This window comes from Labeo rohita, unplaced genomic scaffold (assembly GCF_022985175.1).
Source record: "Labeo rohita strain BAU-BD-2019 unplaced genomic scaffold, IGBB_LRoh.1.0 scaffold_196, whole genome shotgun sequence".
In the NCBI taxonomy this organism is placed as follows: Eukaryota; Metazoa; Chordata; class Actinopteri; order Cypriniformes; family Cyprinidae; genus Labeo; species Labeo rohita.
Window position 1 is genome coordinate 33,447 of NW_026128176.1, and position 24,847 is coordinate 58,293.

At 35.6% G+C, this 24,847-nt stretch overlaps 1 protein-coding gene across 1 annotated transcript; it reads left to right on the forward strand.

Moving 5' to 3' along the window:
* The first annotated feature begins 22,399 nt into the window (after positions 1 to 22,399).
* On the forward strand, positions 22,400 to 24,245 carry LOC127159163 (uncharacterized). The gene is made up of 3 exons (XM_051102067.1): positions 22,400 to 22,490; positions 23,611 to 23,773; positions 23,950 to 24,245. The coding sequence occupies exons 1-3, from the start codon at positions 22,440 to 22,442 to the stop codon at positions 23,979 to 23,981; spliced, it is 246 nt and encodes an 81-aa protein (XP_050958024.1). The 5' UTR covers positions 22,400 to 22,439; the 3' UTR covers positions 23,982 to 24,245.
* The last annotated feature ends 602 nt before the right edge of the window (positions 24,246 to 24,847 follow it).

Genomic DNA, 24,847 nt, shown 5'->3' on the forward strand with positions numbered 1-24,847 from the left:
AGAAGTATTGAGTCACCCACTTCCGATACACAGATCTGACTGCTTTAGTACTTTCCATATTTATGCATATAATGATATTCTAGGGAATTGTGTGCTTCTAATTTTATAGTAATGGTTTGGACAGGACCCTTTTCTATTCTAACATGACAGTGCCTGTGTGTATAAGGCAAGGTTTAAAAAGAAATTATTGATTCAGTCAGTGTGGAAGAACTTGACTGGTCCATAGAGAGCAAAGTCATAATGCCAGCCAAACACCTCTGGTGTGACTTTAAATGTAGACCCTGAGCCAAAAACTCATCACCAAACACCCTTACAAAAAAGTTGGAAAAGATGGAAATACAATTAGTAAACACATAATTTATGTTTCCATCTTTGTTGCCATAGCTTTGTAAGTGCCTTTTTCTGTCCTAAAGAAGGGAGTGTCCCAATACTTTTGTCCATATAGTGTATGTACAAGTCATTGGTGTTTGGTGATGAATTTTTGGTTCAGGGTCTACATTTAAAGTCACACCAGCATTTTATTTTGTCATAAAATGCTATAATTTTATGACAAAATAAAATGCTGTTACAATTACATTGTGTAATGAGATTAATGTTTTGTACAATAATCTCAGTCTGTACATAATTTTGAATATAGAAATGAATGACAGAATTAAAGGATACTTGAAATGTAAATGTATAATGACCAGTAGGTGGCACTAAGTGACTGTGTTAATGAATCCTTTACCCAATTTGTTTAAAACTCTGATTCTTTCAGAAATAAAAGTCAGATAGCTGGCTGTTTATAAGCTTGACTTTGGTTGAATCAACCTCAGAGAAGAAAGTATCATGTTTTGTGTCTTGATTTTTTTTTCTTTAGATGTTTTAAAATGACTCGCATGTGTGCTTTTCCTAAACTACAGCGCAATAGTATAATGACTGAAGAGATTCTCGTTTAATAATAAACATGAATAAATAGCCTATTTGAATGCACATTGAAAATAAAATAAAATAAAATCAGAACAGTTTAATACAAACGAATGTCTCATTAAATCGATGAGAGTTTCAAAAACATCTACACTTTCATTTAATTGCTGTTTTTCGGGTTAAAATGACAGCTTTGATGCCACAGCTTTTTTTCGGAGTATAAGTGTAATTTTCATATTAACTTCACGCAATATAACATGATTTTGTTAATATATGAATCTGACATTTCCTGGCTTTTTTCATGATAAATAAGCTCTAGGGGCTATATAACTACCATATAAGTTTCAAAACAGTTATTCCACAGTAAACTGCACACAGCCTGGTCTGTGATTTTTCAGAGCCGCTGTGAGAACCATACATATACAATTAGACATCATATATAAATCGTCAGTTTGTCATAAACGACACAGTCGTGGGATGCAATAAAACTTTAGAATAGCCCATAACAACAAAAGACAAAGCTTTATTTAATGTTTTCTGATAAGAAGTGTGCAACTCAAGCATTTTTGACAATCGTTTCTGTCCAGTCCGCTCGTTTTATCGCGTTGACCACAGCTGTCGTCAGTTTTTTGTCTGGCAGTGGTATCGGGTATGCGATCATATTTCTAATTTGAGGCTATATTACGTCGATTATGTATCCGAATCTGCATTGTTTTGAATGAGCTGCCTCCGTCTTCCCTTTGTTTTGCATCCAGCTAGCGCTGTGACATAATTGTGACGTCGTTACATTTGATTGGCCTGCTTGTGCGTCACTCAGAAAAAAAAACAGGCCAATCAGAAGGCCAAAATCGACCTGTTTTTGACAGAGCTCCTAAAAGAGGAGTTGTAAAAACATATTGAGATGGTTTTTGTTACTTATTGTTACTTATACTGCGAATATGTATTCTTAAGGACATCAACACAATGTACAATATGGGACATTTTAGTAAAAGTTTTAGGTTCCTGTAATTGTATGTTCTGCTACTAAATACTCCACCACAGTATAAGTAATGACAAACTAATAGAAAATGTATCTGCTGTTGAAAAGTGGCCAATGTGACATTTTAGAACTTCCAGTACGTTTAATCAGAAAATACTTACCGTGCAATTTTATGATTTATGATGGATGTATTTCAACATGATGTTGGTGCTTTTACTGAAAGGGTCTGAGTATTTCTTCCATCACACATACCATTACTGTTTTTAATTGTTTGTTTCTCTAGTTTCCAAATATGTAAGTCTCCCTGTTCCAAACGTTGGAAAGTTGGATGTGGCCAGAAATCAACAATAGGATAAATTACACTAAAAGAAGCCCTGGTACAGCTACAAGATCAGGAAACAATTGATATGGAGGACAGCCTGACAAGGTTCTGCACATCCAATCTGACTGGCCAGGTGTGCCCAATTGGAATGAATAGACTTCTGAACTCATGGAATGGTCACAGGATCCCAGGTATGTTATTCTATGCTCCCAGAAGATGCTCACAGAATCTGATGTTCATAGTGAGATGGACCCAGATGAATTTGTTAATAATGCTTTCAAGCTATTTTATGAACATATACTATATACAGGGGTTGAACAATGAAACTGAAACACCTGGTTTTAGACCACAATTAGTATGGTGTTTGGCCCCCTTTTGCAGCCAATACAGCATCATTTCATCTTGGGAATGACAAATACAAGTCCTGCACAGTAGCCAGAAGGATTTTGAGGGATTCCTTTTGCAGAACAGTGGCCAGGTCACTATGTGATGTTGGTGTAGGAAAACGTTTCCTGACTCGCTCCTCCAAAACACCCCAAAGTGGCTCAATAATACTCAGATCTGGTGACTGTGCAGGCCATGGGAGTTGTTTAACTTCACTTTCATGTTCATCAAATCACTCTTGTCACCAGTCTTGCAGTGTGTATTGGTGCATTATCATCCTGATACACGGCACCACCTTCGGGGTACAATGTTTGAGCTATTGGGTGCACATAGTCAACCTTCACACTCTGCTCTTATTGGTGTAATGTGCAATCAGTAAAGACTGGCCACCAGGCTGCGTAAATATAGCCATGAAACCTCCAACACTATATTGGCCAGTGTTTCAGTTTCATTGTCCAATCCCTGTAGGTTGTAGAAGCGATATACCGTCAAACAGAAATATTTTTTTGTATTGATACAGGGAGAGGGATACCAAATCAGCTGGCTGGCACAGGAGCACCAAGAAAAATCACAGCAGATCTTCTACCAGATGCCATGGTAGCAGCTGACATGTATGACAGTGACATGGGATCATCTCTCACCAGAATGTCTTCTTTTGGAAGTGACCCCTTTCTGTCTGAGATAGACAAAATGAGAGCAGAACAGGGGCCAGTTGCATAAAAGGTTAAGACTAGTCTTAAAAGTAAGCCAGCTATTTTTTTTCTTTAAAGCTGGTCGTCATTATTTAAATTCAGTTACATAAAAATGTAGATTAGTCTAAGTTGAATCCAAAAAATAAGACTGATTACCCTTTGGCTAACTGCTAGCTGGTCAAACTAGCTCTTAAGACACTGTCTTAACATAGAGGCTAAGTTTATGCAACTGGCCCCAGAACTTCCACATAATTACCCTGACATTGCAATTCTTTTTGACAGTGTTGCCAGTTACAACTATGTCCCATTCAAAGAGGCTTTGATCTATCTGATTAATGTAACAAAGAAATTCTCCTAATTTTTAAATGCCCTGGGTTATGTGGAACCTTGTCATAAAATTGAGGGATAATCTGATTATGATGGAATGCAAGTTTTAGCACTTTTGTTATGTTTAAGTAAACATACTGTAAATATGGACTCTGGTGTTATGCAGTCAGCACTCTGTACTCTAACAGGAAACAAGTATTAAATGTATCTTGTTACTATTAAAACGATTAATGAATTAATTGATTGTTTTTTTTTTTTTTTCATTAATGTCATTTAATTAATTACACAGTATACACAGGACTGTTTTTGGAAAATATATATTTAAGAACCAGTAAGTGATTAAAGATGGTACAGACAAAATTAAATCAACATGAGATTTAAACACTCTTAACAAAAACAAAATGAGAACACATGCACACATGCAGCCAGTAACCCTGTAAGAGGTTGGTGAAGAAATCCCTCACATTCCTGGTCTGTTCTTCAGTCAGTACCAATGTTGCCTTCCTGTTATGATGGACCTAGTAAAACAGTACAGTTCAGTACAGTTTTGTTTCCAGTAAAAGGACTCTAAATGTGTACACAAAATGTATAAACTGACATGTGAATCTGAAAAACAAAATAATAATTATACTGACTCTAAGGTTTTGAATGTTATAGTGTATAATTTTACAAAAGCTTTTTATTTCAGATAAATGCTGATCTTTAGATCTTTCTATTTATCATAGAATTCTGAAAAATGTACTCAAGTGTTTTAATAATAATAATTAAAAAGGTTTCTTGATCACGGCAATCAATAACATATTTAAATAGAAATCAAAATAAAAATATATATATATATATTTATATAGTTTTTATATATATAAAAACTTACATTACTGTCCCCCTCACTTCTGACATGATGGCTACGCCCCTGACCCCAAGATGTTCCTAGAGGCAGATGTCCTCTGCTGCTGCAGGTGTATGGATTCTACATTTCATCTTTTTCTCATCAAATAACAAGACTAATGAATTGCTCCATAAAATCCGTTCCAGGGCAGAGTGTAGACAGCACTTTCTTTGTAGATATAAACTGGTCGCACAAATGAAATAATAACTTATACATGGCCTATTATAACGTTCATCTTACAATCGGAGAAGAACAGTGAGAAAATACATAGCCTACTCTTTTGAGTGTTATAATTTAGTTTTTGGTGTTGGTGTTTTATTTTTTTTTAAACCTCAAAGGGATATGTGCTTGTGCCGGTGTTCTGTCGTACAGTGACTGGGAGGGGATGTCTTCGGTTCACTTATTTTTGTCTTGGCCACGACATATTAACTCGTGGGAACGTGATAATATAACGTGGCCACGAGATAGTAATTCGTGGTTACGTCTTATTAACTCGTGGGAACGTGATATTATGTCGTGGCCACGAGATCATTTTGTCGAGGTAAGGACATCCTTATGTCGTGGCCTCGAGATGCTATGGTGAGGAAACGACATACGTTTCTCGTGGCCACGATTTCTTATGTTGAGGGAACGACATATTTTTCTCGTGGCCACGAGTTTATTGCGTTAACAAATCTGCGTGACCATAGCAACCTGCCCTGATAGCACACGTACATCTCAGAGACGTCTATTTGACGTATGCATTTACATCTGCAAGACATCTGCAAGACGTAGTTTGCTCATCTGCAATACGTCTATTGGACGTTTCCTATCAGATGTCAAATAGATGTCTATTAGATGTCTTTAAGATGTTTATGATTTAGAATGTATGTAAAACTGACATCTTACAGACATCTGCCAGACGTTTGTACACACCAGATGCTTTCCAGATCAAGAGATCTTTAACAGACATCTTGCAGACGTACATGTGCTATCTGGGTGGGATTATCAGAGATGGATTCATTATTATTTTATTTTGAATTAAGAAATTATTATATTAATTATTATAGAAATTATTGTACTATACAAATTATTTCATATTTTTTTTTTTTATGTTTTGTTAAAAGCGCTATATAAATAAAGATTGACTGATTTATTGTTTTATAATATAAATTATTATATTGCACGCAATGTAAACATTTATATTAAGTTTATCATGAATAAATGTTACATAAAGTAAATAAAGTAGGCCTACAAGAAAACATTTTTACCCATCCCAGTCTAATTATTATTAGCCTATTATTATATTTTTATATTTGTTTCCCCCCGCCTTCATTTCGATCTTTTTACATGACGTTCTAACTTTATAATATTCTAAAATATATATATATATATATATATATATATATATATACACGTATATGTATATACAATGTAGCCTAATAAAGCTTTGATTATGTCGACTGTAATTTAAAATGCAGTTTAAAAGTTGATATACTTCATTTTAATTAATTAATAATTATTAATATAGCCTAATGCCTAGTTCAGCCGTTGAATCATCTTTTTCGGTGAAGAATGAATCATTCACGCATTTTCATTTGCAAATGAAAACACAGCACGCGTATTTATCATCATGCACGGGCATAAACAGTCTACAGTCATAAAATATACTAGCAATAACTATACAGAACGTTAATTAGGTATACACCAACTGCGGAAATAAATATGTTTATATGAAATAAATATAAAAAGAGAAGAAGAACAAGAACATACAAATATTAAATTAAATGTTTAATGTAATAAAAATGTTTTAAACATCTCTGATAATCCCAGGTTGCTATGGTCCCGCAGGTTTGTTTATAAAATAAACTCGTGGCCACGAGAAAAATATGTCATTCCCTCATCATAACAAGTCGTGGCCACGAGAAACAGATGTGGTTCCCTCACCATAGCATCTCGAGGCCACGACATAAGGATGTCGTTATACCTCGACAAAACGATTAATAAGAGTTAATAAGACGTTCCCACGAATTAATATCTCGTGGCCACGTTATATTATCACGTTCCCACGAGTTAATATGTTGTGGCCACGACAAAACTAAGTGAACCGAAGACGTCCCCTCCCGGTCACCGTAGATTTGTGCTACCCTATCAGATTTTGCTACCTCCCATTAAAAAAGTAGGTAGTACAATTTGACAACGAAAAATGCTACTTGTCAAATTATGTTGTATTAATGTCTTCACCTTCCACAACCCTAAACCTACCCTTACAGTAATACAAATATAGTAATTATGTGTTATACTCGCGGTTTTGACTATAAAGGTATACAGCTACTGGAAACCAACAATAAATATTTTTTTCTACCTATTAGATTAATTTTTACACCTACCCCAACCCCAAACCTACCTTTACAGTAATGCAGATACATTAACCATGGTGTATTGTTCAAATTCACTACCCTTTTGTTATGTTCGGGATGAAAACATCCACTAAATTAAACTGCTGTAAAAATGTATCAGATAAATATTTTTTTCAATTTTGTTTGCATAAATCTATTAATCAACCTCAGTCCTAATCAAAACTACTAAATGTTTAAAAAAATCCAGGATGTTTACTCTTTAATTGCCAAGTTCATAAATGATGTCACTGATTTGGGGAAAAAACACAAAATGACTTATTTTCAATATAAAAGGTAATTGTGGACTGGATTTTTTTTTTACCTTTTATCAGAGTCTTGGACATGTGAAAGGTTAGTAACAACATTGGCTTTGATGCATTATTAGTTTTTGTGCAGCATCAGATTTTTATTTTTTCTGCCTCCTTTACTGTTCGTGGCTGTTTTTGCCCCATTGTAACAACATTTTTTGATTGCAAAGCCATGACACCATATAATCATGCATTCTTGACTGTTGGTGGTTTTCTCTGTTGGGAAGAGGTAAAAGCTTCAGTGGAAGCTGGAGAGGATGATGAGGGTGCCACAACAAAACCAGGATCTGACTCTCCTGAGTCTGTCATGTCAGAGGGAGAAGACACTACATCCTGCAGCTTGTTGGGGAGGGTCAGGCTGCATAATCATTTCTAAAACTTCGGTACAAGTCAAGCCCTTTCTCATGTAGCTTTCTGCTCTTCTTTTTGTTTAGTCTGTACTTCTCACCATCAAAAGGCAGCAGGCGCATAAATACACTTACTTTGTTTTTGTTTACTCCATGTAGTTCTGAGAGCTGAGGTGCTTATTTTGATTTTCTCAGATACATCAAGGTAAGTGCGCAAAGGTGTCTCTCACACACTCTCTCTCTCTCTCTCACACACACACACTATAATATGCGGTTATACTCCATATAACTCCATATACAAGCCAGAAACTGTGTTTTTTTTTTTCTGCACAGGCCTATCTAAAGAGTTAATGGTGCCAACTGGTGATCGACTGTAAAAATTACAAATTTTACCTCTCCCAACAGGGAAAACCACCAACAGTCAAGAATGCATGATTATATGGTGTCATGGCTTTGCAATCAAAAAATGTCGTTATAATGGAAGTCAATGGGGCAAAAACAGCCACGAACAGTAAAGGAGGGAGAAAAAATTTAAATCTGATGCTGCACAAAAACTAATAATTCATCAAAGCAATGTTGTTACTAATCGTTCACATGTCCAAGACTCTGATAAAAGGTAAAAAATAAAGTGAACTGCAAAATGTGCTAGCGCGTCTCTGTCTTTCTGGCGCACACTACAAACATGAACCAATACACAGCAAAAAATAGCCTATTGACACACCTACTAGAAGTGTACATTTAGATTATTTGATGATAAATACATCATAAAACTAACTTTGAAATAAATCACAGCATGTTTCAAAAACGTGACTGGAAAATACGGTAACGTTAGGCCATAACTTTTTTTGCGGACCAGTCTGGTGCTGGTCTACACAGAAGAAAGTGCTGTCTATACTCTGCCCTGGAACAGATTGTGTCTAGCTATTCATTCATCTGGTCTAATTTGCGCGCATTGGGGAGTTGCTCTCTAACGTGGGGTATTAAAACTGCTTTTGAATGCGCGCGCGCGTTTTACTTTCGGTTTCGTTTTAACGATGGCGCTAAACTCTCGGCGGTGCTGAGCGTCCATTCTACAACACAAGATATTAATTTAATAATTTTGTCACTCCCACGTTGCTAGTTTATAGAGCGAGTGCCTTTGCAACCAAACTTGCTTTGCAACCTGTGATGAGAAAAAGATTAAATGTAGTTGCAATAAACGCATTAGGAATTTATACACCTTCAGTAGCAGGGAACTTTTATTCTGCCTTGTGGAACTGCAGAAGAACTGATGAAGGCACTTTGGCTGACCAATCAGCAGAAAGGGGCATCTAACCCATGTGTACAGTCTATGGTAGAAATCGAATATTCAAGCTGTTTATTCATTTTTGTACTTCTGAACGAAAAACGAAAAATTAAGCTGAAGTGTTGTTTTTTCGTTTCTTGGAAAAATGAAAAAATGAAAAAGGAGCTGTTTTATCATTTTTGTACTTTCGATATTAAAACAAAAAAAGAGAGAATGCTCCATTCCAGAATTTGGTTTTCTTTTTTTTTTCTTTTTTTTTTTTATAAAGGAAAATGCGTTGGCCGCCAAGTACACGACCCTAGTGAAATTGATACTTTAAATCTGATGCTAGGGCAATAATTTAAAATAATAATGTAAAAAATTATTGTAAAATGATTATAATAATATGTAGCCATTTTAGATTTTTATAAAAAATATTACCACACTCAAATATACAGACATCACACTCCCTGGGAATATTCATACATAATTTAAATACATCAGAGCATGTATTTATGTATTTTAGAAGAGAGCGCAGCATCGCGGTTGTGTCAACCAATGTCAAAGCAAGTATTAAGCTGTGCCGTCAGTCAGTTGTTTCCCATCATGCTTTTAAGCAAAATAGTCGGTGGGCATCTAGTGCGCTCAACTGCACAATCTGACACAGCCGGCACGTCGTTGCGAGAGTTTTTGTGCAGATGTCAGCATAACATCTGAGGAAGGCGGACATAACTCGGACAGTTTTCTGACCGGCATGCATCTCGCGGGGATCAGTTCTGCACAGATTTAGCTTATCTCAAAGAAGCCTACTGTCAAGCCCTATGACGTTAAATAATAATAATAATAATAAAAAAAAAACACTTTAAGAAAAACATGACAAATTAACCTAAAGGGAAAAAACTGAAGAGAAAAAAGCAAACTAGTCTAAATTACATGTGAAGTGTTTTTATTTTATTTAGGATAAGTATTTATATTAAAGATTTCTAGAATTTGTACAAGCTTTACATGTATTTAAATTGTAATTAGTAATTCGTTTAATTTTATCATTGAAGCAGATTTGTTATTTGACAGCATTAATAAAAGTTTAAGCGTCAAGATCAAGTTATCTACAAGTCCTGCGGTCCATTAAAACTATAGCTGACATCACTGACATTAATGCACGACTCAGATTAACTGTATAGCATGTGTGTAATACTGAAATACAATTATAAAGAAGCTATTTTATCACGAATAAATGTTAGAAGAGTAAAACTGGTTTATTGTATTAAATGTAGCTACAATGTAAATAAAGGCATTGGCTTTGCGCACGTGTGTTTTTTTACGATGAATATGACGTTGCTTCATGAGCAGCAAACAGTTTAAGATTTAAGAATCTGTACACAGCTGAAAGCGGGTAACTATTTTGTTGCATGAAATGAAAAGCTATTGATGACGGCACATTTTGATGTTTCGTTGATCAATCAGCGGAAAGACTTTGTTATTTGCCGTCGACTATCGAATAATCAATGTGGTCAGCAGGTTTCAAAAACGAGATTTATTATTTCAGACACATTTGACTTCCTATTTGAGTAGCAATTTTCTACGTATTTATTTGAACATTTATGCATTATATTTGTAACTGTAATTTTATTAATTAAAGACAAATATGAAGTTTTATAAGGACAGATTATTACTTGAACATAGGCCTGAAATCTAACTTTAGTATAGGTTTCAAATCTGACATCAAAGCGACTGGAACTAGACATAACAACTCTGCACGTTCTGCAATAAGAGCCTACATTTAATGCCAAATACTTCAACATTCACAGGATCAAAGGTGCGAGATAGTGTTTGGGACTTGGTCGGACCTTTGTTGTTTCGGTAAAATAAAAAACATTGCTTTGATATCACGCAGGTTCAAAGTAATTCAGCAATAATACATGGTCATATACAGTTTGTTGGCTCAGTATTTCCCACCATTGCTGCAGGAACGTCGGAGAAGCAAGATAACCATGGCCAGCCCTGCGAAAGCGCGGAAAGTGGAGGATTGCGCGATAGAAGGTTACCTACATAGCGTGTCTCCAGCAAAAAACTCTAAAAAGAACAACAAGTACTTCACTGCTGTGATACAGAGCGGAAGACACGAATATCATAAAGTTGTAGGTTTTTCGCTGGACAAACTAACCGCGTTTTCGCAAGCTTCTAAGAATGGGACAGCAGTGAAGCCGAAGAACGTACGCCGCAGCCTCAGTAAGTGTAACTGTATGCTACTGTATTAATTTAAAGGATTTTTTGTATGTATTTTATAGTTGTTGTGTAGACTTCAAGTGAAGTTTAGACTTTACGGAAATGTCTGTAAAAGTAAACCGCAGTAAAAATTTTGGTACCTTTCAATTTGGATGTTTAAGTCTAGGGATGCACCGAAACATATCGGCCGAAATGCGAAATGCATCAGGTGCGTGATTTCACGTTGTTCACTGACGAGCTGCGCAAATTCACACTGATAATGAACATGGATTTGCGCAGCTCGTCAGTGAACAACGGCTGTGTGTAGTATATAAGGCTCAACGTGAAATCACGCACCTGATGGCATTTACCGCTGATTACAGAACCGGCTTTACTGACAAAACGCGCAAGCATTTCGGCCGATACGTTTCGGTGCATCCCTATTTAAGTCATATTAAATTTAATTATAAACTAACCTAGATATTTTTTTCATCCTGCAGGCTTCTCCGATCCAGACGGATTTGATGTGGTCTGCTCTAAAGCAACAACTCTGGATGTTGTGACCGTACCGTTCTCCCGGATAACACCTTCAGGCAGTACAAGGATGGATGTAGCTGCCGTCAAAGCGCTAGGACCCAGACAAAATGTGAGTATGCTATTTTATATATTCTATTCGGGGAAAAAAATATTGGCAAAGAGGCTTAAGTTATACAATCTACTCAACAGGTATATTTGATTTTTTTTTTTATGCTTACAGGTAGGTGAGCTGGAAGCTAAGGTCCTGCCCCGTGCTGCCGTGAGTAAGATCGTCTTGGTTAAAGAGGAGGAATGTGAGCTGAAGGAAATATGGGTCGCTGACACCACAGGGGAAATCAAGCTTACCTTGTGGGACAGCCTGATTTCCCAGGTCCACGTTTCCAAGTCCTACTCATTCTCCAACCTGGCAACGAGAGGGATCCAAGGAGACATTATTTTAACAACAACTCCATCTACCCAAGTCATGGAGATAACCGCACTGGACGTACCTGACGGGGATAGTGAAGATCCCGACGACGGCGCTTCTTCCACCACTTTGCGCGGTTTGGTCTCCGGGGTTCAAATCAGAGCCCGATATCGCTGCCCGAGGTGCCACGGTATTCAAAACGGCATTTCTGCCAACTCCATTACACACAGATGTAGTGTGTGTAACCTGCTGCAGTGGTCATCGGTCTACAGGTCAACCTATGGAGGAACCATCGTTTTCAAAGCAGACCAGCAAGATCACTCGCTGACTGTGACCGATTGCTGTCTAACCGCTTACTTGAGTCGGAGTCTCTATACACCAAACGACGTGGAAACCATTGAGGAACATTTCCTTAATAGGCCAGAGCTGGAAGTGTGCATTAATAATGATTCCTTGATCACCAGCATAATTCAGCCACCTTCACAAAATCGTGGGGACCAAGGCGAAGCCGGAGAAACTGCGGAAGATTGGGAAGTTGTTGAAGCTGTTGAAGCTGGAGAAGCTGCCGAAACGTTTAATCAGGACGTTCAGCAAGGCACTGTGGTTGACGAACCGGCAACTGTTGTTGAGTAGGTAATGTAGTAAAAAAAAAAAAAAAAAAAAGGTAGTAGCTACATGTTTCTAGCGCAAATTGTTATTCCATAGTGTACTGTTATACTGTTACCTGAACTCTGTTCTCCGTTTTATCTACATCGCTAAGTTTTTGTTGAAATGCTAGCGTTGCCTACGTTAATGGTTTTCACTAAATTTTCATCTCTTTTTGTGAATTGCTAATTTGCCAATTAGCCGTTTGTTAAGTTGCATATTTGCATATTATTAATTATTATTGTATTATTGTAGTCTGTGTTCTTTTGTAATTTAGCTAAGTGCGGTTTTCTTCAGCTATTTAGCATTCCGTTTGTTTAACGGCAGCTGCATATAACGGTTTTCACTGGTAGTAGTCATTCGATTTATTAAACGCTGTGTGTGTATAAACTGCCAATAAGTTGACGATAACTTGAAGTTGGTAATAAATGAGTTTTCATCTAACCTTGTTTCTTTATTGTTCGCTAGACCTATAGGTTTTCAGTTTGATCTGACAGGTTATATTTGAATTTTATAAATACAATATTCACAGTAACTTAGACAAAGTAAATACAAAATTAGTCACAGGGCTGCAGTAACTTAATATTGCGCCACTGATGTCTTTAAGTGTGGTATTTTTGCTATCTAAAGCATGGTACAGCAATTAAAGTAGACGCGAAGGCCTATTGGGTTTATGTGTGTTTACAGATATGTATTTTCCTTATTTTATTATTTTTTATAAACTAACGAAAACAGAGCGGAGGTTAAAATATTTAACTGGATGGGTCTTACATACGTTGAATAACTTGCACGCTTTCAGACATCGGTTTCTGAGATGACTTCAGTTGACGCCATATGCACTGCACTCTGCAACCTTTAGCGTAATGTTAACGGCTATGCTAACCTTGCACTTAGAAAGAGATGGTGTTTTGTTTTTTTTTTGTTTTTTTTGGAATGGATGGATGTCAATAGAGGAAATGGCTTATTTAATAAATTTTTAAGGCCTATTTTTTTTTTTTTTTTTGGATTTAATAATTGGGGAATTTAGACCGAAAAAAATGCCTTTTTGCGACAGGTGGAATTCAGCTTACGGCAGTTCAATGACGTCAAACTTGTAATGTGACTGGTTGTTGATGCACACGTGAGCCAAGTTGATCTTACCTTTTGCTAGGCAGCATAAAACGAGAAGTAGTAGTAGCCGCCCTTTCCATTCGTAAGTAACACGTTCATATTTTGGGCTCTTGTCTGTATGTGTCATTTATTAATAAGGTGTAACGTTAGCTACTGAATTTGGTCAACTCATAATGGCAAGTCTCACGAATTTGGCGTGATAATCTGGCCAGCATTGATCCCACGCGTCACGTATTCACGGAGCGCTCAATGGTTCCAGACAAACAAGCGCTGTCAATACATTTGAATGGGTTTTAAGCAGGATAGACAACAGATTTACTTTAAATGTATTTGCAGCAACTTTTGGTAAACATTAGTGCATATTATGCATTGATTACGACATCTACTAGCGACCTTTTTTTTCCTATAATATTTTTATTATTTACATTACAAATATTGTAGTATTTAAGATTAAAACAAAGAAAAATGGTTTTTAAATTCCAATGTAAATTCCAATGTAAAGAGTAATTTTGTTGGGACAAATAAACCATTTTCATTTGTAACGCCATGGTTTACACACTAGTTACCTGTATGACTGTTTAATAAATATATGTATGTACTAGTTTCTCAAAAGTATTGCAGGTCATACCTGCTTGCTTATTTTTAAGTTTTGCATTTGGGTAAATATTTAGATCTGATTAAACATTAGGTTTTTTAAATGTGAAGTTTAAAAAGTTAATTTTCAACTTTTAATGATACTCCTATGTTTACAAGTCGATATTAATGAATACATATAGGGCTGCACGATTAATCGCACGATGTTGTGAGGCGCGTTTAGTCAATGAAGCCGGTACTTTGATTAGTAGTAAATCTCCATCACGTGCGTTCAGCTGGAGCGGCAATTAATAGACAGAGACGTAAATCACTGACAAGCTATGCCAAATCGCACTCAAAATCGCATTCGATTATTTGATTAGATTAGATTTTAGCCAAGTATTCACAAAACGCACTTGATAAGCTTGCACTCCATTTAAATGTGATGAATTATTGTTTGTCTAAAATAAACTTAACAGAAGCTTTGCTAATCTTTCTTCCTTTGTTTACTGTTTCTATATCAGAATGTTCATCTCAAAGTTCTTAGAGATAATATCAGTTCCAGTTCGGCTCCAACCTCATTTGTGAAGAGTTGAGGAGAAACCAACATTACTGAAGACTTCAGAAGACACAACTACTGTATAGATGGATATAAAAAGTTGTCTGATATTATCCTTATATTATAATCATTGCTCTAAAAGGTAAGTTGAGTTCATGGCCTTTGTTATAATGTCCTTCCAGATAGCAAATACTATTATTATTTAGCAAAGTTATTGATGACATGTTTTAAAAAGTAACATAGTAAGTTTATTAAATAACTGCATATGGAAATACAGTTTTGCTGTGTTATTCATGTCTTTCCTTTCACTATCAGGGAGGAACTTGTCAATAAATCTACTTCATAGCACATTAGTAAAAGGTGTTCCTATGCAACAAACATGGATTTGTTTTCCACCCTTGTATATGTCTGTATGAGCTTTATAAATGCATGGCTGTTTTATATTTTGCATCATAAATCATGTATAAAAATGACATGAAAAAGAAAACATGATAAAGTCACTGGATGTCTTACTTAATTTCAATATTGTGTGACAAATATCTTCTATTAAGCTAAAGGAACATTAAATTTGGAATAATACTTAGTAATAACAGATGCCAGTTGAGATACTATGCAAGCGTACCCAATCCTCATTTTGTAGGTATACCTTTTTGCAAAATTCAGCTCCATATCTGACCAAGCTAATAAACATTTTCAGGAGCACTTGATAATTACAAAGGAGTGTGTTGGATCAGAGTTAAATATAAACTCTGCAGGCAGGTAGATGTTTAGAAAAAGGATTGGGTAGCCCTGTTATATTGGTTATGTATGATGGAGTTTGAATTGTACTATTTTTATTGCAGGTTTTCTGGGATCCCCAGTTGAGGACATCAGTGCATCTGGGATGTTGACCCGGACAGTTGTATCTCCAGTACAGCAAACTGACCTGTCTGCTTTTGCATGGGTAGTTGATTACTACTATGTTCAGTGAAGGTAATATTATAGCAAAACTGAGCACCAGTGACAGTGGAATTTGCAGTTGTAAAGAATAGTCACACATTCATACCAGTGTATTTGAAGTCTTGTTTTTAGGAGTTTAGCAATTTATTTTTTCTCTTTCTGTGTTAGAAATGCAATACAAAAGTTACAACTTTTCAGATTTTTCATAGATGTAAAAATTCTATCTGCAAATCACAAATTTAGAAAGTTGTAAAGTCACAGTTAGGGAAAGTTAGGCTTCATTGGTGCATCAAATGTGGGGCAAAACACATTCACACACCTGAATCTAAATGGTAAAGTTATGGACAAATTTTGTACATCTGCTTATACCATTGTCATTAGAATTATTGGCACTCTTGTTAAACGTAAAGAAATAAAATGATTGAAAATGTGAACATGCAGTACTGTGCAAAAGTCTTAGGCCACTAGTATTTTCACAGACAAAAAATGGTTTTAAGTGGGTTATTTCTATCTTTTGAGGTAGCGTGTCAGTTGGAAATATCAGTTTACATTTCCAAACATTATTTTTGTCATTGATTGTAACAATGCAGTGAGATTATTGTCTGACAACAGCCAGTGCTCCACAGAGAGATCTGATCTGATCATCATCCAGTCTGTCTGGAATGACATGAAGTAACAGAACAAACTGAGACAGACTAAATCCAGAAGAACTGTGGCAACGTCTCCAAGATGGAGAAAAGAACCTACCTGGAAAGCTACTTGAAAACTCTGGGCAAGTGTACCTGGGAACAGAAGCTGTTTTACCAAAAGCTGTAATACCAAATATTTATTTGATTTAGTTAATAGAAGTTAATTGATAAATTAAATCTATTTATGGTATTATTTTTGAAAGCATCCTCATTTTAAAGCATTTTTACACGAGTGTCTAAAATTTTGAACGGTACTGTAGCTTTCCAGGTTCCAGGTTTTTTTTTTTAAGCATCTTGGAGACATTGCCACAGTTCTTCTGGATTTAGTCTGTCTCAGTTTGTTCTGTTACTTCATGTCATTCCAGACAGACTGGATGATGATCAGTTCAGATCTCTGTGTGGAGCACTGGCTGGTGTCAGACAATAATCTCACTGCATTGTTACAATCAATGACAAAAATAATGTTTGGAAATGTAAACTGATAACTGACACGCTACTGCAAAAATAACCGACTTAAAACCATCTTTTGTCGGTGAAAATATTAGTGGCCTAAGATTTTTGCACAGTACTGTAAATTAGTACCATTAACACTTTTTTTTTATCTTTATTCAAAAGCCTAACCTTTCTTTGAAGTTTTATGATTAAAAATGGGGGGGAAAGTCATTAAAAAACACCCATGTTGGTCTCTAAAACGTATGCCACAATTAATGGCACCCTTTTATTTAATACTTTTTAAAATGCCCTTTGGCTAAGTCAACAGGTCTGAGTCTCCTATAATGCCTAATGAGGTTGGAGTTCAACTTATCATAGACCAAGTCAAGTCATCTTTATTTATATAGTGCTTTTAACAATACAGATTGTGTCAAAGCACTGTACAGTATCAAATAGGAAAATAGTGTGTCAATTATGTAAAATGACAAAATTAAAAACTCAATTTTCAGTTCAGGTATTTCATTATTGAATTTAGTGATGTTAAGGTGTAGCTCTGTTCAGTTTAAATAGTGTCTGTGCAATCAAGTCGACAGTATCTCTGGAAATTAAGACCAGAAAACATTCCTTCATATTGAATCAGTCCAGACCGTTCAGATTCCCAGCTTCATGTTGATGCACTCTGTTTTTAAGTTTTCTATATAGCAGGGGTAGTCCTGGAGTGCCAGTGTCCTACCGAGCTTCGCTCCAACTCTAATCAAACACACCTGAACAAGCTAATCAAGGTATTCAGGATTACTAATATTTCATCTTTGTTTATTTCTCTCTATCTCTTTCTCTGTTGTGTTATGATGCTTTATATCATTTTTAAAGATGAATTAATTTTCATACTTAATTTGTATCTGAGTTGATACAACTTGATGCTTGTACATTATGTATTTGTAACTGTGTGACTTTTTTGTAAATAAAAGCTTTTGTAAATTAAAAAAAATCTCTCTCTATGTATTTGTCTATATATATATATATATATATATATATATATATATATATATATATATATATATATATATATATATATATATACTACTTGAGTATGTTGTAATGGGTTTGCACTTGTAAGATTACAAATTAAAGAATCTGTCTTAGATCTGCTGATCCTACATCCTGACATAACATCAGATAAGAAAATAAGGTGAAGTACATTGTATTTAGGATTTAAAGTAAAGGTGTTAACATTAACAGTTTGCAGCCAGAGGTTCCTGCCAGTTCCTGTCCTCTTATTGCAAGTCAAATGAGGCTGACTACTGAGACTTTTGCTTTGTCACCTTTTGTTTGTAATAGCTCTTGGTGCCTTTTGTTCCAGTATTTGATTGGCTATGCTGATTGGATCAGGACTGGTGTAATGGGGGAAGGTTGCTATAATTGAATACTTCATTTACATGCTTTGTTTCAATTGCCTCCACCTCTATGTACCCCTCCTCCTTGAAACCTATATGAACTACAATGTAACACTGCCTTAGTTAGACGATTGAGATGAGTCAGACAATTCAGACGACTTTGACTACAGACTATGAACAGAGATTTCGGAATAAAGAGAAAATTCTGCTTCAAAGATATCCAAAACGTCTCCTGGTCTCTTGGAAAAAGTTCACAACACACTGAATAGTTCAGCTGCATTTTCTGAATTCTGGGTGTCAGTTGAGGGAGTTGAGTTACTGTGATGACAGTAACTCACTGTAATTTACAAGCTTTAATACACAAATAATTTGTTTCAACTGATTATTTTATTATGTTTTTTATGTGTATTATTTATTATTTATGTTTACCTAATACACTAATTCAGCCAGTTTTGTATAAGAATTAGAACATTTATGTACATATTGTTTAGGTTGCATATCATTATTCATTTATTTATTGTCATTTCATGTAAGTACCTATACAGTGTATTAATTTTTTTCCAACATGTTTATGAATACAGAAATGTGTATCCGTGTTAAAAGAGAACAAAGAGTCTATGAATGCAACTACTAAGTCTTGGCTGTCTTATTTACTGCTTATTTTAAAGAGTAAAAATCTGAAACAAAAAATTGGATTAACAGTTTGTTTTGCAACATGAATGTAAATTGCATTCATACAGTATTTAACAAAACGAAAATGCTAAAACTAAAAACATTCTTGAGTATAGTTTACAAATTTATTTAGAAAGTATTCTTTTTCATATTTTAAGAAAAAAATGTATAAAAACCCGGCAGAGCCTTTATGGCTAGAGAATTATGGATGTGGTAGAAAATATTTTAAAAAGATTGTAGATTAAATTAGAATTATTTTCTCCGCATATTACAAGAGATTGTCACCAAGCGATAAGAATTGTTACTTAATAAAATTGACGTTAGTAAGTAGGATACGTCTTACAGATCCGTTTGATTGGTTGAGGAATAAAAATCACATGATTAAGTGACGTCACTTCTAGGGAACACTCTTTTATGTAGTACCTTTGGAAGGTAAGAAACGTGTCCTCCTGGTATTTCTCTAATCTGATTAAACGGTTCTTTATTTTTGGTCATCCGTAATAATTATGATAATATTTTTAGTAGTTTGATGTTAGTTGATCTGTTTGTATGGTTATTTTTGTATATTTTGTTATATTTTAATAAGTAGGCATTATTTTTGAATGAATAAGAGACCCATCGCTTAATGAAAAAGATGTAAAGTTATCATGAAATTATCCTATACGACGTGTGCTATGTACTTTATGTGTAGTAAAAGTAAACGATGGGATTGGGTGGGAAAAAAAAACGATTGATATGTCTATTTTATTATCGCAAATATTAATCTCGGCTTTTGCTAGTTTAAGAGAGTATCAGTCTCGAGCAGCACGAGGACAAAAAAAGGTAATTATATATTTGTGCCATTTTTAGAAATCATACGTACATGAAAACACAACACGAAGTGTTACTAGCTTTTTTGTATTTCGGTTGTCAGTGTGGCTCACACTAAGAAGTTATTAATATGATACATAACGTCATTGCCCGTGTTTCATGTTCAGGTGTAAACGTCGTCGGATTTTAATCTGTCGGTTTCATAAAGAGGATTTTATGTAGTTGCTGTATAGACGGTTTCATCGGGCGCACGCGCCTGGACCTAAATTAACTTCCGGTCTGTGTTTGTTTATCTGTCTGGTTCGTGTCGCGGGCTACAAACGCAGCTAATTATGGAACGCCATTGGGGACAATACCTATTATATGAAACGCGTGAAATCTGGACGCATTAACACGCAAAGTTTGTACGCGTAAATACGAAGTATATGTTCGGGTGTCGCGTCAGACTGCACAACAGCCAATAGCGTTGCTCTATTTAGGATTTAATTTGCATTTGTGATGGGATGGCACGTTGCTGTATACGTATATAAACATCAGACGACATTTCTTTTCGTGAGGGATGACGTGCTGTTAGGTAAGCAAATACCTATGCAAACGTCACACGTAACATTTGTTCGTGAATGAGATCATAATTTTACGTTGGCATGTACATAGGCAAGCGTAAAACTTTAGAGTCAATGATGCATTTATACGTTGGTTGTGATGTCAGTGCTGTGTCATCTCATCCCAAGTGTAAATAGCAACAGTTGTGGATTCAGTAGACATTTAGATGCTATTTACTTATAAATAGTGAGAGATAACGTTACTATTTGCTCCTCAGTATTGTTGTGCATTAAACATCCTGCAATATAACTGACAGTAAATCATTATATTTATAAAACAATATTAAAATCATGGCAACTTATTGAGATATTAAAGAGCGCTACCCCTAACCTTACCCTAAATGTAACTTTTATGAATTAAAATGAATTTTAAGTCAAATCATTTTTATTGAAAACACATGCGTTTATTAACTGTAAAGTAATAAAAAAAGCGCTGTCAGTGGGAATAGAACCCCGGTCTCCCTTTACACGTTACGCCACAGAAACCGCTGACTAAAGAGGTGATTTTTTCCACATATAGGGTAACGTTAGACTGGCCTAGTGTATTTAGTTCTGCCAACAAGTAGGCTATTTGCAGTGGACACCTCGAATGTATTAATCAGAGGGGAAATGTGGTCGTTGGATCACCGAGACCACTCACTTTACCTACAGGACAAATTCCTTTAACGTTACAAAAGAATATAATGTTAATTCATGCAGTCATTGAGTGTATTTAATCATTGACCCTAAATTATCACCAGTTCAACTAAAACAGAAAAATTAGTATGTCGCACATCAAATAAGACTTAGAAATATTACACGTTCAAAAATGTCATGTTTACACGAAGAAAACGTTCGTCTAGAAACACGTAACAAAAATACACGGCCAAAAATGTTACGTTAAGGCGATACAAACGATCGTGTCTTTAAATAACACGACAAAAAATTTCGTGTATAGACGTACAAAACGTTCGCGTTTACACGTACCAAAAAGACACGTACATACTTTGCGTGTTAATGCGTCCGGATTTCACGCGTTTCATATAATAGGTATTGTCCCCAATGGCGTTCCATAGATAATAATGAGTAATGAAGTTGGTCTCAGGTTATTGTGCTGTGGGATGTGTTTCCCAAACATTTATTTATTTGTGGCGACCTGCCACGATATAAAAACCGACCGATTTTCCAATAGGCTTCGTTGATTAAACATGAGCACGTAATGCACGTTTAAAAATCAAACCGAGGCGTGGGTGTTTTTATATCACTGTATTTCTGAAGAAAGACTGTCTTTAGAAAATGTCATTTTCATTTCATCCTGCATAAAGCAGCGTTTGTAAATTAAGAGCTGCTTTGTCTACAGCCGTTACCGGGGAAACCTCGTTTCTCGTGCTTAAAGCACCTCCTGCTGGCAGAGAATGAGTTTGCATTTTTAATAAATCAGTCTAATTTACGCAGCCAACATATTTCGCTTGTTATTAAAAAATAATCTACTCTAGAAGGACTTAGCTGTTGTTATTGATTCTATTTGGATGTCTACCGGAAGTTAAGTTAGGGCCACAAAAGCACGCAGCGCAGTAACGTGTTGTTGTTGAAACCGTCTATATTGATAATTAATTTTAGAAAACGAGCTATCCACTTTTTTTTTTAACGTAAGAGTGGGCGCTATAATTTACGAGCTTTTTTTTTTAAGATACAAAACGCTCCTTATGCTGCTTGATATTTCACATTCACGGAAAATGGATCGGTTTCTCATTGAAAAATAAGTTGTATAGCCCAAGTTCAGTCAATTGTTTCCGGACGGTCCGTTTTCAGTGCTGCACATCAATAGAGATGGTTTTTGTAGTTTCTCTAAAGCAGCATCCCAGCATCAAAACTTACCTAACCAGCATACGCTGTTTTTTTTGTTTGTTTGTTTGTTTGTTTGTTTTTTTTCAGCAGAGCAGTTAAACAGGATGATGACGTTTGGACAATGAGAATGAATTTGCTTGATGAAATCAGTGCTAAACATTTGTGGGGTTAAATCAAGTTGGTTAAGGGAATCTGAGATGTGTTTAATTGTATGTTTCAATGGGATGCAGCACTGTTGACTAATTTATGTTTGTTGTCTTTTTATGTGAAATGGGGAATGAATGGAGCAGTGCTGAGGTAAGTCAAACTTGACACGCAACATACTGTTCAGTAAATGAAACTTAAGTCAGATTGAGTTGAAATGGCTATGTATGATGGAATTTTATGTATTACAGTTAGTGTTTATTTTATTTATCTTATGCAGTAAATAAGATATAAAAAAAAAAGATTAAAATGTTAAAAACCAGTAGAAATTAAATTACATAATTACATGACTCCAAATGTTTCCCAGAATGCTTAAATCCATGTAAATAAGTGGTTTAACAAGTGACAAGACCAGGGTCATTGTATAACCATTAATTTCCAGTTGTAGTGGTGTAGAATGCATGGAAACACTTCAGATTCTTCCAATATTATGTTCTGTTTCACAGATAAGGCTTAAGAGTTGTTTAAGTGAAATTAATTTGGACTGTAATATCTTAAAATATTTTAGTGCTATTGTTTTGTCTGAAAATGCAAAGCAGTCTTTTTCTAGGGTATGTTTATGAGAGCTACTTAAAATTTAGGATTAAGCATTAGTTCAGTTAAGGCGAAGTGTAAGTCTTGTCTATGAAAATAAGCCTGTTTTATTAGACAGATGAGCAAGTGTTTAGACTAATACTGACTTTTGTCAGTAAACATTTGCTTGAATCTCTATCAATCAATCACTTTTATTTATATAGCGCTTTTAATAATACGGATTGTAGCAAAGCACTGAACATTATCAAATAGGAGAATAGAGTGATGGTAATGTATAATGACGAGATTAAACTATTTATTTATCAAATGCAGAGACGGTCTCTGTAATCAAAATGATGATAATCACTAGAAATTAGGTGCCCCCAACTAAGCTAGCCAGAGGCGACAGCGGCAAGGAACCAAAACCCCATCCGTGAGAGAATGGAGAAAAAAAAACCTTGGGAGAAACCAGGCTTAGTTGGGGTATATGCTGACTATATACTAATTGTATGAATAAAGAAATTACCGTAATAATGATTACCAAGGAAAGTGCAAACTGACAAGGGAACAAATAATCATTTAAGTTTTGCTTGTATGAAGTTTTGATGAATGCTATATGTAAAACATTACAGGCTAGTGAGTAAAATTAAATGCCAGTGTACTAAACATGTTTCTCTCTTGTGTTTTTATGTAATTCCAGATGCCACGTGGAAAAGGTTTCCGTCGCTCCCAGGCAGCCAAGAGGAGGAATGCTGAGCATTTCATGCTTAGTTCCTTCATGGACTTGGCAGAGGATATGCCTCCTCTCAAAAAAAAGGCACCTACTGAAAACTCTGAAACAAATACTTGTCCAAAATCATGCCGTAAGGCTCCCAAATCTTGTCTAAAAACTTGTGAAAAATCCTCTGAGAAATCTTGTGAAAAATCCTCTGAGAAAACTTGTGGAAAAACTTGTGGAAAAACTTCTGAGAAAACTAAGAAAAGCTGGAGTGATGTTACCAGAGCTTCACTTGTCAATAACTCTGATTATTTCCCACAGGAAGTTTTACGTGGTTCTTTCCATCAGGGTGATGCGAGATTTGGTTGGAACAGAAACCGTCAGTGTGCAGTGAACAGTATCACAGCAGTCATGATGGGTGTGCTGAAGGATGTGGTGACATGGACAACAGAGGACCTGAATGCTGTTCTGTTGCATGGAGATGAGCTGTACACATTAATGCGATTGCAGGGGAAGATCAATGATCAAACAGGGTTTGGTCATGTTTCTGTTGCAGAACTTCCAAGACAGCACATATTTAACAAGACAATATTAAAATTAAAGCATGGTGAATCTTTCTCAGGTGTTATTGGTGTTGATTTCTATGATGAATCATTGCGAGATGTCTCCATGTCTATAGAAGAAGCACTTCAGAGGGCTCTGCTTCAGTATGATGCATGTTTGTTAAACATTAAAGAGTACATTTGTGCAGTCATAAAAACAGGGTCAGCATTTGCTGTAGTCGATCCCCATTCACGTAATGCTAAAGGAATGCCAGAGTGTGATGGCAGAAGCATAGTAGTTTACTGTGATGACATATACATGTTGTTTAATCATGTTGTTAACCTTGCCATGTCACTGAATGCACAGGGAACACATTTTGAAGTGACGTCTGTGAAAGCAACAGTAATTGGTAAGACATCAACTATGGCGACAAGTGCAAATTCTGGTCAAGAAGACAGTGTGTCACATGTTTTACCTACAAGCACAGCAAAGCACAGTAAGTGTATTAAAGATCATGGTAAAGACATATGTGAAGAGAAGGCAAGTGTCAGATTGGTTTCAGCTACAAGCAAAGCGGAGCACAGTAAGTGTATCGGAGACTATCATAAACAGACATCTGTAAAAAAACAAGGTGATTCAAGTAAGAAAAAGAGACAAGTGCAAACAGAGTCAAAAG